Raw genomic sequence first — 14220 nt, forward strand, 5'->3', positions numbered from 1 at the left:
TTAACTCTAAAACAGTTATTTCCTCTCGCTCTTTTTATCACATTGATTTATTGTTAGTTGGACATGTGTTTATGCATTTTTGTGGATTAGAATTGTTCTAATAAACATGCAGTGCACTAACAGGACTGAAGACACAAAATAGAGAGAGAGTGGTTGCTCTGCTCTGGGTAATTTAGGGACAGACAGACAGTCTGTCTGTTCTAATGAGACTCACTGATGACAGGCACAGAATGTGAAGATCTCACAACTAAACTATACTTAATCAACATGACTAATTACACAGTCAGTAAACACACACACATTAGAGGGACAGACAGATAGAAATACTGACCGGCTCATAGCATCTTGTGTTTAAAGGGATAGTTTGCCCTGAAATGAAAATTACACAAAATGAAAATACAATGAATGTGAACTGGGACAGATGCTGTATACCTTCAAATATGACAAAAAAGAAACATAAAAGTATCCTAGAAGGATTCAAAATGACTCATGCACTATATTCCAAGTCTTTTGAAGTAATATGATAGCTTTGTGTGAGGAACAGACCAAAATGTATGTCATTATTCACTGTAAAAACCCATCCAACGGTGCAGTAAAAGCTATGAAATTCTGACCTTGTCTTCACATCATGTATTTTAGACATTGACGAGTGTGAGATTGGCGCTCATAACTGCGACCGTCATGCGGCCTGTACAAACACGGCTGGCAGCTTTAAATGCAGCTGTGCTCCAGGCTTTATCGGGGACGGAATCAAATGCACAGGTACAAAAACAGAAATGACACTGCCTTGAGCAGTTCATGTTGATCTGACATTAAATGTGCTGGTTTATGTTTTTGGATGAAATATGCTGTATAGTTACGTAAAGTTTGTAGTTGCATAACGTTTGTGAGTGTTTGATGTTGTGTGTGTCCTGTTTCAGATCTTGATGAATGTTCTAATGGAACACACATGTGCAGTCCAAGTGCAGACTGTATGAACACCATGGGCTCCTACCGCTGCCTGTGCAAAGATGGCTTTAGTGGAGACGGCTTCTACTGCACAGGTACACATACAAACACACAATAGTGGTCGACCACATTTACAAGATCTCAAATGTAACATTAAGTGACAATGCAGCACTGGCCTGCAGGCTGTCCTTATTGTTGAGCCCCGATGAAGAAATATTGCATGCTATTCATGAACAAGGCTGTCGATAGATTTTGAAACTTGACAGAATTGACAAATTATCAAAAGTCATAAATTGGTCGATCACTAGCACACAATAACACACACTACATACTGACTCATTCATTGTTTGTGTGTGTGTGTTCTTCAGATACTGATGAGTGTGCTGATAATGTGAATCTTTGTGAGAGTGGACACTGTCTGAATAGTGCTGGTGGATATCGCTGTGAATGTGACATGGGCTTCTTTCCCACTGCTGATGGCAAAGCTTGTGAAGGTAAGATCACTCATCTATCTCCCTATTTCTGTCTCTCTCTTTCTCTCTCTCTCTCATAATGAATTTTCATAATGAAAATATAATAACTTTCTCAACCTCTAAACTTCTCTTTTCTGCTGACATAATAAAGGTTGAGTGGCCAGGGAAACATAATATCAACCAATTATTAACCAATATCATAGCATAATAATTTCCATGATCCATTAAAATCCCATTGGATGATCCCATTATAGTTCTGGAGTGACTATTTGCACTGGGTATAAATGCACCTGCCACACAGTGCAGTGCTCCAATAGTCTTGTGGAAACACTGAAATTGAAGACAAACTAGACAAACCTTAGTGTCACTGCAATGGCGTGGGGTGTTATTTGTGCAGATGACCCTGGTTCAATTCCTCCTTTTGTCCCACTTTTTCTCTTAATATTTCATAATAAATAAATAATAAATTTATGACAACAAAAAATAATATAATGGTTGATTTCCTCACAATGATTAGGTCATGGTGAAAGTCAGTGAGTTGAGAGAAATGTTTGATCCAGGTCAAATTAACCATGGTTTTACTAAAGTAATATTGTTGTAACCATGTTTTTTGGTGAAAGCCATAATTTTAATGCAATTGACCATGGTGTTACTACAGTAATATGTTGTTACTATAGTAGTCATGTTTAATTTTGTGGTTTGTGATTTTACTATGATTTTACTAAAAAATACAATGGTTATATTGTGGTTAATGGAGTAAAACCATGGTTAATTGTTGTAAGGGAAGGTTAGGGTTAGGTTTAGGTGTCGGGGTCGGTGTAGGATGTCTGTGGGACTCTAAAGAAACATGCTGCATGCATGCATGTATTTATTTAGGTGTGTAAATAGTACCTAACACTATTTGTACTTAGTGCAAAGAAGATGTTTTTGTTTTTTATTTATTTACACTTAGTGCAAATAGCCTCTGCCTTATAGTTCCACTATATATTTGACATGACATGTCAGTAAATGTCCTGCAGAATGACATGCTATAATTAATTTAAAACTATTTAAGACAATATATATATATATATATATATACTACAACTACTCATATTCTGTTTCACTCTGAAATTTTTTCACATTCCTTAAGTTAAATGCATTGAGAATGCCATTTCATGTTGTCTTTCAGTCATTTTCGGAGTACGGTATGTTTACAGTGAACTGTTAAATGCCTTTATGATCCAAATGAGCTGTTTTCTTCTCTACATGTGCGTGCTTTGTGAGTGTGTCTTGATACGCCATGCTTGTGTGTTAGATCTGTGTGTGTTTGTGCCTCAGAGCTGTGAGGTCGCTGTTGTTCTGACACTTCCTGTGAGTCCAGTTCCTCCTCATTTAGAGACATAATCTATTACAGCTGTTCTCTGTTCAGTTCAATTCAAAATGGCTTTAAAAAATATGGCAATACAATATTAACAAAGCTGAGAATGTATGGAAAAACTGAACAATATATAGATGTATAATTAAACTTAAGTTAAACACAAATCCAGCTGAAGACCATTAACATGAAATAACTTGCCTACATACTGTACACACACAGACTTACTGAGGGTGTTTGTGATGAACATTAGGGTATAGATAACACACTGGGATAATATACGTTTATCCTTTGTAAGAACATATCTAGCAGTCATTGCTGCTATACTCACCTAAAGGATTATTAGGAACACCATAATAATACTGTGTTTGACCCCCTTTCGCCTTCAGAACTGCCTTAATTCTACGTGGCATTGATTCAACAAGGTGCTGAAAGAATTCTTTAGAAATGTTGGCCCATATTGATAGGATAGCTTTTTGCAGTTGATGGAGATTTGTGGGATGCACATCCAGGGCACGAAGCTCCCGTTCCACCACATCCCAAAGATGCTCTATTGGGTTGAGATCTGGTGACTGTGGGGGCCATTTTAGTACAGTGAACTCATTGTCATGTTCAAGAAACCAATTTGAAATGATTCGAGCTTTGTGACATGGTGCATTATCCTGCTGGAAGTAGCCATCAGAGGATGGGTACATGTTGGCCATAAAGGGATGGACATGGTCAGAAACAATGCTCAGGTAGGCCGTGGCATTTAAACGATGCCCAATTGGCACTAAGGGGTCTAAAGTGTGCCAAGAAAACATCCCCCACACCATTACACCACCACCACCAGCCTGCACAGTGGTAACAAGGCATGATGGATCCATGTTCTCATTCTGTTTACGCCAAATTCTGACTCTACCATCTGAATGTCTCAACAGAAATCGAGACTCATCAGACAAGGAAACATTTTTCCAGTCTTCAACTGTCCAATTTTGGTGAGCTCTTGCAGATTGTAGCCTCTTTTTCCTATTTGTAGTGGAGATGAGTGGTACCCGGTGGGGTCTTCTGCTGTTGTAGCCCATCCGCCTCAAGGTTGTGCATGTTGTGGCTTCACAAATGCTTTGCTGCATACCTCGGTTGTAACGAGTGGTTATTTCAGGCAAAGTTCCTTTTCTATCAGCTTGAATCAGTAGGCCCATTCTCCTCTGACCTCTAGCATCAACAAGGCATTTTTGCCCACAGGACTGCCGCATACTGGATGTTTTTCCCTTTTCACACCATTCTTTGTAAACCCTAGAAATGGTTGTGCGTGAAAAATCCCAGTAACTGAGCAGATTGTGAAATACTCAGACCGGCCCGTCTGGCACCAACAACCATGCCACGCTCAAAATTGCTTAAATCACCTTTCTTTCCCATTCTGACATTCAGTTTGGAGTTCAGGAGATTGTCTTGACCAGGTCCACACCCCTAAATGCATTGAAGCAACTGTCATGTGATTGGTTGATTAGATAATTGCATTAATGAGAAATTGAACAGGTGTTCCTAATAATCCTTTAGGTGAGTGTATATGTCTCTCTCCAAGTTTCATGTGTGTAAATATGTCCACATACAGTATATGATGCTTGATGATTTCTCTGTCTTTCTGTTTCTGTCCCTCTCGCTCTCTCTCACTCTGTCTGACTCTCTCCTCACAGACATAGATGAGTGTACGTTTGCTGATATCTGTGTGAATGGTCGGTGTCGGAATATTCCGGGGCTCTTTAGGTGCGTCTGTAACCCTGGATATGAGCTGGACCGCAGTGGAGGAAACTGCACAGGTATTAGAACCTCTCTGACCATCTCAGTTATACGTGTGTATCTGCTGAGCCCTGCTGTACTCTCATCCCTCTCTTCTCTCTCATTCTGTGACAGACGTTAACGAGTGTGCTGACCCCACCACCTGTATTAGTGGATTGTGTGTCAACACACCTGGCAGCTACATCTGCAACTGTCCTCCAGACTTTGAGCTCAACCCCACTGGAGTCGGCTGTGTGGGTGAGACAAAAAAAAATATATATTTTTTTAAAACGTGTTAATGGGTATATAATTTGATGCTATTTTTTTGGTCCTATTAAGTTATACAAAAATACATAGAAAATGTAATTCACCCAATACAATTACTTAAATACACCTCTACTATGATGAAAATGTTTTCGAGATGTTGTGTCCATGTAGTGAGACTAGGGATCACTCTTGATAGCCCGGACAACACCTCTGATCTTCGATAAAAGGACATTGGGTGTTGGCGAGTGGTATTTGCATGACCCTCCCCCGGATATACGGGTATAAAAGGAGGGGACGTGCATAACAGTCATTAGGATTTGTGCTGTGGAGTCGAGAATAAGGTCCCAGCCATTTCAGTGGTAGTTCAGCGTTATGGCAGGAGGGACACATGTCTCGTTCCCTCCATCAGGGAACGGAGGTTACAAAGTAACCAGGAAATTCCCTATCTGTCACTCACTCGACGTTGTGTTGATGTAGTGACATTTGGAGTCCCCTACAAAAACGCCACAGCTGGCTGAACTGGGTTAACACTAGAAGCGCCGAGCCACTGTAACATACGAATATCGCAAATTCAGAGGTCAGATGACCACCTAGTTATTAATAAACACGAAATCTGTTCATGAACAAACTGGACTTAATTGCGCACACAAAAAATTCTTATCATTGTTCTTATATCATAATTAAAATATATTAAGATAATAATAATGGCTTCTTAAATATTCTGAAACAGTAATGCAAACAGAATAAATCTGGACATAAAGAATGACATTTATTCAATGAAAATATTTTTTTAAAGACTGAAAATATTTTATTAGCAATTGATATCGAATGAATTGATAACAAAATTTATGAATATATACACAATATATTCACATAGATACTTGCGTTATTTTAAATATATAGACTATAGGCCTACTCTCTATATTTTCAATGTGTGTACGTATATATTATATTTGGATATAAAATAATACACTTTACAGGTGTATATATATATATATATATATATATATATATATATATATATATATATATATATATATATATATATATATAAATATATATATATCTCACATTTAGAGTACACCCCTCACATTTTTGTAAATACCTTTTCATGTGACAACACTGAAGAAATGACACTTTTCTACAATGTAATGCAGTGAGTGTACAGCTTGTATAACAATGTAAATTTGCTGTCCCCTCAAAATAACTCAACACACAGACATTAATGTCTAAACCGCTGGCAAGAAAAGTGAGTACATCTCTAAGTGAAAATGTCCAAATTGGGCCCAATTAGCCATTTTCCCTCCCCGGTATCATGTGACTCGTTAGTGTTACAAGGTCTCAGATGTGAATGGGAAGCAGGTGTGTTAAATTTGGTGTCATCACCCTCAAACTCCCTCAAACTGGTCACTGGAAGTTCAACATGGCACCTCATGGCAAAGAACTCTCTGAGGATCTGAAAAAAAGAATTGTTGCTCTACATAAAGATGACCTAGGCTATATATAAGAAGATTGCCAAGACCCTGACACTGAGCTGCAGCATTTTTTTAGCGTTTTAACAGGACAGGTTCCACTCAGAACAGGCCTCGCCATAGTCGACCAAAGAAGTTGAGTGCACGTGCTTAGCATCATATCCAGAGGTTGTCTTTGGGAAATAGACGTATGAGTGCTGGCAGCATTGCTGCAGGGGTTGAAGGGGTGGGGGGTCAGCCTGTCAGTGCCGCACACTGCATCAAATTGGTCTGCATGGCTGTCGTCACAGATGGAAGCCTCTTCTAAAGATGATGCACAAGAAAGCCTGCAAAAAGATTGCTGAAGACAAGCAGACTAAGGACATGGATTACTGGAACCATGTCCTGTGGTCTGATGAGACCAAGATAAACGTATTTGGTTCAGATGGTGTCGAGCGTGTGTGGCGGCAACCAGGTGAGGATTACAAAGACAAGTGTGTCTTGCCTACAGTCAAGCATGGTGGTGGGAGTGTCATGGTCTGGGGCGAGTGCTGCCGGCACTGGGGAGCTACAGTTAATTGAGCGAACCATGAATTCCAACATGTACTGTGACATAATGAAGCAGAGCATGATACCCTCCCTTCGGAGCCTGGGCCGCAGGGCAATATTCCAGCATGATAACGACCCCAAACACACCTCCAAGATGACCACTGCCTTGCTAAAGAAGCTGAAGGTGAAGGTGATGGACAGGCCAAGCATGTGTCCAGACCTAAACCCTATTTAGCATCTGTGGGGCATCCTCAAACGGAAGGGGGAGGAGCACAAGGGCTCTAACATCCACCAGATCTGTGATGTCGTCATGGAGGAATGGAAGAGGACTCCAGTGCGTCATCTGTCAGTTTGAACTTTTCAGCATTATTCCGCCCAGCTTCCGCATCAGTGTACTTTTGTATGTTTTGCCACATTGTGTAGCTGCCCTAACTACACAGTGAGTTCCAGGCAATCTGTGGCTGCTTTATAGCTCTCGATACAATGATCATAATAGTTCCGCCCATTTTTCAGCTTACTTGTCAATTGCCATCAAATAATTTTCGATGCGTCATTATATATTGAATATGTGAAATTTGCATGCATATTTATCACTCCAGAGAATACATTGCGAGGGGATGCCTATGGTGAACCAGCGCATGCGAAGCACCTGTCCTAGCACGGGGCATAGTTAGCATAAGTACTGGGCTGGCAGTGAGTTTCTACGCAAACTCATCTGCCGCAGGGCTAGGAGGAAATCAACCAGGGAACACATTTGTGAACACTGCTGGGAATCAACAATGCACATCTTCAGCTCGAGGGAGGTGAAAGGTGCTAGGCGCAAGCAGTATACCCGGCTGGTTGGTCTGGACTTATCCATTTGTTCCTGCTAAGACATAGGACGAGACCGGCTCAACCCGGAGATTGTAAAATCTCATGAAGATGCCCTGCAAATGTCAGCTAGGGAGATGCCACTGGTCAGAGCCCAGGAGGCCGCCATGCTCCTGGTGGAATGGGCTTGTAGCACGTCCCAAGCCTGGTAGACGACGGCTATGGCATCGATGATACAGTGGGCAATCCTCTGTTTGGAGACAGCGCTTCCTTTCTGCTGTCCACCAAAGCAAACAAAGAGCTGCTCAGAGATCCTAAAGAGCTGCTCAAAGATCCTTAAGCTCTGCATGCGATCCAAGTAGATGCGCAAAGTGTGCACCTGACACAGCAATGCGTGTGGCAAAATAAAAGGGAACAAAATATTCTCCTCCTGGCCCTCCACTGGAGGAAGAAGTGGTCTGCTTACCGGGGAAGTGGCTTCTCGCGTCTCTGGATCACCTGTCTCAGGGACGCTTTGAGGTCTTCTTCCTGAAATCTCGAGCCGCGCTGGGGCAGGATATGTTGTATGGCCTCCGTCTGCTGCTTCACTGCCGAGAACTGCTGGGCGAAGTCCTCGACGGTGTTGCCGAATAGACTGGCCTGGGAGATGGTGGTGCTCAGGAACCGTGTCTTGGCGGCCTCGTGTATCTTGACGAGGTTCAGCCACAGGTGGCACTCCTGGACCAACAGCGTGCACATTGTCCGCCCGAGAGACCGCGCCAAAAACTTTGTTGCCTGTAGGGCAAGGTCGGTCGTGAGTGCAGCTCCTACATCAATCTCGGAGCGGAACTACCGTTGTGCAGTTTTTTCAGCACCTTAGCTTGGTGGACCTGCAGGAAAGCAATGGTGTGCAGGGTGGAGGTGGTGCAGGGCGGAGGCGGCTTGTCCGGCGGCACTGTAGGCTCTAGTTGTCAGGGAAGATGTGCGGGCACAGGTGCACCGCGAGTGCCTTATCCACTGGGGGCATCGCTGAGTAGCCCCTGGCTGCCCCGCCATCGAGGGTATTGAGAGCGGGGGAGCCGAGAGGTGCTTCCCACAAACTCGTCTCCACGAGCACAGATACCAATCATCCAGCCGCAAGGGTTCAGGGGAGAGCGGAGGGTTCTTCTCTAGCCCGATGCTCGCGGTGGACCGGAAAAGCATGTCCGTCATCACCACATCCACCTGTGACTGGGTGACCACACCTGAGGGGGGAAGCCCAGCGGACGTTTCTGCATCCAACAGGAAAGGCCCACTCTCCAATGCTGCGCTCGAGAGCTGATCACCTTCACGGGCACTGAATAAGAGGTTGAACTCACCCTCGGATGAGACAGTGCACTCATCCGAATGCCTCTGTAGAGTATGAAGTGGAATCATGTACTCATGGATTCTGAATACAATGAACCCACTGTTAAACCTTATCTAAATCACTGGAATAGCGCCGGCGAGTCTGGGGAGTATAATGCACTATTGACAGAGAATCCTCGTGCCTTCCAAAACCCCCTACACATGTGACTCAAATCTACACCCTCGTGCTTTACCATGTGAGAAAGGCAGGTGAAACGTTGGTAACAAAGTGTGTGTCTTTCATTTAAAACCTAGAAGGGCTTATTTTTAAGGAAATATGTTTAATCCCCGTATGTTTGTGTATGTCTGCTGTTAGATTAAACTAGTTAAAATTTGTTTAGTTGTGTTAGTTAAACTCTGAAGCTTTAAATAAAAGCCTGAGTATGTATATCCACTTTTAAGTGTACTAAATACACGTTTCTTGGTATCAAATTAAACCTTGCGACTTGTCCTAGCTGAATATAAATATAAGATTACTTTAAAATTGTATTCTCCTAGGTTTTTACTGCCTTTTGAGTAATTAAGCCAAAGTCCTGACCGAGTCATAAATTATGCAAATGATATGCAAAGGAGCCTTGACAGGACAAAGGGCGCAAACTCGCGCCCAAAACGGAGGAGTCTCATTGGGTCACTTCTCCCAAAGGAGGGGTGACCTCCCTACCATAAAAGTCCGGCCCCAGCATTGAATCGGCCTCTAGCATCTCTAGCATCTCTTGCTCTCTTACCTCTCTTCTGCTGAACATTTCAACTCTCTTCTCTTCTGCACTCTTCCCCCATTCTTCTGGACCCCCTTGGAACAACTCTCTTACATCTCTTTCCTGCACCCGCTCTGCTGGACCTCTTCGGAACAACCCTTCAACTCTCTCTCTTCCCCTCCCTCGGACTCCCTTGAACACTCTGCAACCCTCCGGAACACCTGTCGACTCTTCAACAGTTACCCTCTAAGACGCTTTGAACTCCCCGCGAGCAACCCACGCTCTGGGAGCACCGACAGAAAGCCCATCTCACGGACGCCACGAGGACACGACATACACGCAGTCTTGCTCAGCTACACAAAGGTCCATTGTGCAAGTATTATTTCATTGAAATTCAAATGAAATTCGTGCTGGCTCTAAAGTGTTAACTGTTTAAATAAGTTTGCTATACCTCTAATTCTTTATTTTCCCTTACTGTGTGTACTTTGTTTATTTTGTGTTTATTCTATGTTAAATGTGTGTTTGTTAAGTGTAGTGATATATCCTAGTTCCTTGTATTAAACCCAATTATACGCTTGATTGTCTGTGTTTGTTGGTCATAAAACAAAGCCTCTTTAATGTGCGATCTAAAGCTACGAGCTGATATTATCAAAGTAATTTAACGTGCTTTGATGAGTAAGCTTATAACTAAAAATAAACCTTCTGGAGAATTGATCAGGAGTATTTAGCAAAGCGGTTCGCTGGACGAACTGACTGGTTGCGGTAGCCTACGGGTCAATTCCATTAAGGTGTTATTAAAATGAATATAGCCTGTCTGCATATGATGTATATTCCTAATTAATTATAATTCGTTGTGTTTAATTATCTATATATATTTGAAGCAGACTCTTGGACTATATAAGCCCTTTTTGGGGCGTTTTTGTATGTATTGTTATCTAGTCAAAACCGTATGATTAATCATTGATTACGATCATTAATATTAGTCGTACATTCCCCAAACCTGACCTAGATACTCTACACCTCCCAGTGCTCTCTGCGCTGGCCTCATACCCGTAGGTAGGAGGACCGAGGGTGGGAGCTGCTGGGGTGGCTTGCGAGCCAAAGCGAGCCGCGACCGCAACGTTGTCATGATCATTGCCTCTCAATGAGGATATGATGCATCCACGAAATATGTCTTGGCGTGGGTAGCACCAGGCATGAAAGACAGCGAACGTGGATGTCAGAAAGTGAGAGTTATTGACCGCAAACAGGAATAACACACAACTTGAAGGGGATCTTTATAAAGACACGTCTTGAAAAAGGCGTTCTGATGTGTGCCTCTCTTTTAGGAATATATTCTCTTTTGTGAGGGGAATACTGCTCTTTTGGAATATACTCTCTTTTAGATCTACTGAAGCACACAGGGGCAATCTCTGCAGTGTACCAGTACAAAGGGGAGAAAGCCGCTGTAATGCGCCATAAGGATCCAGCAGAGGTGAGGGATGGAAATCGCTTGCACAGCTTGAACCATTGACCGTTCAGATCCGAAGAGAAAATCTAATGAGCGGTATGCACGTCCCCTCCTTTTATACCCGTATGTCCGGGGAAGTTGCATGCAAATACCACTTGCCAATTCCCATTGGCCATTTATCAAAGATCAGAGGTATTTCCGGGCTCTCAAGAGTAACCCCTAGTGTCACTACATCGACACAACGTCGAGTGAGTGACAGATAGGGAACATCTTGATATTTGATACTCAAAAATTCATTAGTCATACATTATATGTGTTCAAGAAAAATAAAAAGGTTTTCATTCTTTTTTTTTAAATGAATGAGTTAAGTACAACTAATGTGTATTTCAGGTGCAAGAAAAGCGTTTAACCTCGTCAACTCTTCAGTTTTTCACACTCAAATTTAAAAGCTCACCATTCAGACATACTGTGGACTAATTGCCAAAAATTGGTCTAATGTTATTTTCAGAACCACCCTGTTTCTAACTTTGTAAGCATGTAATTCTGGTTCTGTTCATGCCATCTCCCTCCAAAAAGTCTTATATTATTCCACTAGATTGCATCAGCTACAAGAAACACAAAATTCCAACTGAAATGTAGGTGGCGTTCTAACGCATTTTTGCCCTCACAGATGTGGTCGTCCATAGACATTCCATCTAATTTTCAGTTCACACACCACTCCTTTTGTTTCGTTAAATATCAGAGCCTCTCAGTGGAATAGAAGCTCATTCTAGGTGTTTTTAGAAAGCTGATCAGCAATAGTTGATAGCATACATATTTCCGATGATTTGTGTTTTTGTTCTGGACATCTAAGCAATAACATTGGATTATTCACTATTACATTTTTTTTTTACAAAAGGTAAAAGCAGAAAAGCTGTTTTTAGCTATATGGGGCTTACGGCAGTGATCAGTGCATAAAAGAAACATTTGTATTTGATGTCACCTTCCAGACAATGACCGTAAACACACACAAAAAAATCACGAATCAAAATTATATTCAAGATACATTCTCTGATAACAAGTCTAAATATCGTACACAATTGTACTTGGCAGGTGAATGGATCTTTTTTTTTAAGGATGTTCAGATGTGTTTATTGAAAATCAAGACAAAGATCCTCATAAAAAATACAAATTTTTGCAGTGTAGGCAATGTAGGCAACTGCCATTACTCTGTGTGCATCCTTGTAATCTTTCAGATACTCGCTCTGGAAATTGCTACCGGGATGTTCATTACCGTGGCGATTTCTCTGATAGTCTGGACTGCTCTAATGAGATTGGTGTGGGGGTCTCCAAAGCATCCTGCTGTTGTTCTGAAGGTCTTGCATGGGGGTCACCCTGTGAGCACTGTCCACCCCGCAACTCCAGTGAGTCTCACACACACAAGTGACCAGTACACTGAAGGGTTATTAAAATTTTGAAAATGTCACTGGTAGTTATTTTTATTATGTTTTATGTTTTTCGGTTTTTAATTTCACTTTCGTTTTAGTTAGTTTTAATGGTGCATCAACGGTTTGTATTTAATTTGTATCTTTTGAAAATGTCTTTATTTAGTTTGTACTTAATGTTAGCATAGATTTAGTTTTCTTCCATTGTAACATTGCAGGGCCACTGATAGGGGAGTACAAATGGACCTTTTGGCCCGGGCTTGAGGGGGCCTGGAGACATTGCAGCATGTTTGTTTATTATTGTGGTGTCGTCCAGCGCCCCTACCTCAGATTTATGTGCCCATGAACTGTGGATAAATGTATTACATGCCAATCAGATGGCCACAACCAAATGCAACAATAGTCAGAAAACAGGACTGGGAAATTCATTAAATCAGATAATCCCACATTGATTGAAAATATGTAAACTAAAGTATTTTCCTATTTGATTCAATTTCGTGTTTGTGTGTGTTGTAGTGCACTATTATATTTTGTTAAGTTTTAGTTTTTTTACACACTCTCCTTTTAATTTTTATTTAAGTGAAGAAGGAATTTTTTCACTGGTAGTTTTCCTCTTCTCTCATTTTGTTAAGTGATAATAACCACACAGACAACTAACCAGAACACTGAGCACACGTTCAATCTTTTGCTTCATAAACTGGTTTGTTGATTGTTTTAACTCCAGCGGAATACCGGATTCTGTGTCCTGGAGGAGAAGGATTCCGACCCAATCCAATCACAGTGATACTGGAGGGTACATGAACACACACTCACACATTCAACTATACTCCTTATGTAACACATCTGGCCTCCACATGCTGTGGAGCATTTTGCTAAATGTTTTCTTTTTGCTGTGACAGATATCAATGAGTGTCAGGAGCTGCCGGGTTTGTGTCAAGGTGGAGACTGCATCAACACTTTTGGCAGTTTTCATTGTGAATGTCCAAAAGGTTATGCACTCAATAAAGATACCAGAATCTGTGAAGGTTAGTCAAACACATTCCTTTGCACACACACAAATTTAGCATAAAGAGGCAAAGATTCCAGCCAATCAGAAATTTTTTGATCCTTAATATTTTCCTATGTGGAGCATAATTTTTGGATTTTGGATTTACCCAGCACAACACCACAGAAATAGAAAACAAGTGACTGACAAAACATTGTGCTTGGTTAGGACTAGTGGTGCACCGATCAGGAAATTTGAGGCAGATATGATCTCTGATTGTTTTAACACTTAGATCGTCCAATAACAATTTTTTTAAAAGTACTTAAAGTTAAATTGTGCAGTTATATGTTTATGCCCCACACAGTAAAATTATGGTAACACTTTTGTTATGGTTCCATTTGTTAACATTATTTAACAACAGTACTGTAGTTAACGTGAACTTAATGTTAGCTACAACATATACTATAAAAAAATGTATGTATTCGTTAACATTAGTTAATGCACTATGATCTAACATAAACTAACAATGAACAACTGTAATTTTATTAACTAACATTACAGTTAATAAGGCTGTAAAAATATATTGTTCATTGTTTGTTCATGATACCTAACTAATGTTTACGAATGGAACCTTTTTATCAAGTTACCAAAATTACATTAAAATTACACTGTCAATGTCAAAATTAAT

The 14220-nt window shown here is 41.2% G+C and overlaps 1 protein-coding gene across 2 annotated transcripts in view; it reads left to right on the forward strand.

Moving 5' to 3' along the window:
- The window catches only part of LOC127661700 (fibrillin-1-like), a 147734-nt gene that overhangs the window by 89921 nt on the left and 43593 nt on the right, over positions 1-14220 (forward strand). For both annotated transcript variants that reach the window (XM_052152532.1, XM_052152533.1), the window contains 8 exons: positions 640-762; positions 921-1043; positions 1317-1442; positions 4455-4577; positions 4672-4794; positions 12359-12526; positions 13272-13340; positions 13447-13572. In XM_052152532.1, the coding sequence (XP_052008492.1) occupies positions 640-762; positions 921-1043; positions 1317-1442; positions 4455-4577; positions 4672-4794; positions 12359-12526; positions 13272-13340; positions 13447-13572 (981 nt within the window). The remainder of the gene's footprint in view (positions 1-639; positions 763-920; positions 1044-1316; positions 1443-4454; positions 4578-4671; positions 4795-12358; positions 12527-13271; positions 13341-13446; positions 13573-14220) is intronic.

The sequence above is a fragment of the Xyrauchen texanus genome, chromosome 21 (assembly GCF_025860055.1).
Source record: "Xyrauchen texanus isolate HMW12.3.18 chromosome 21, RBS_HiC_50CHRs, whole genome shotgun sequence".
Taxonomy (NCBI): domain Eukaryota; kingdom Metazoa; phylum Chordata; class Actinopteri; order Cypriniformes; family Catostomidae; genus Xyrauchen; species Xyrauchen texanus.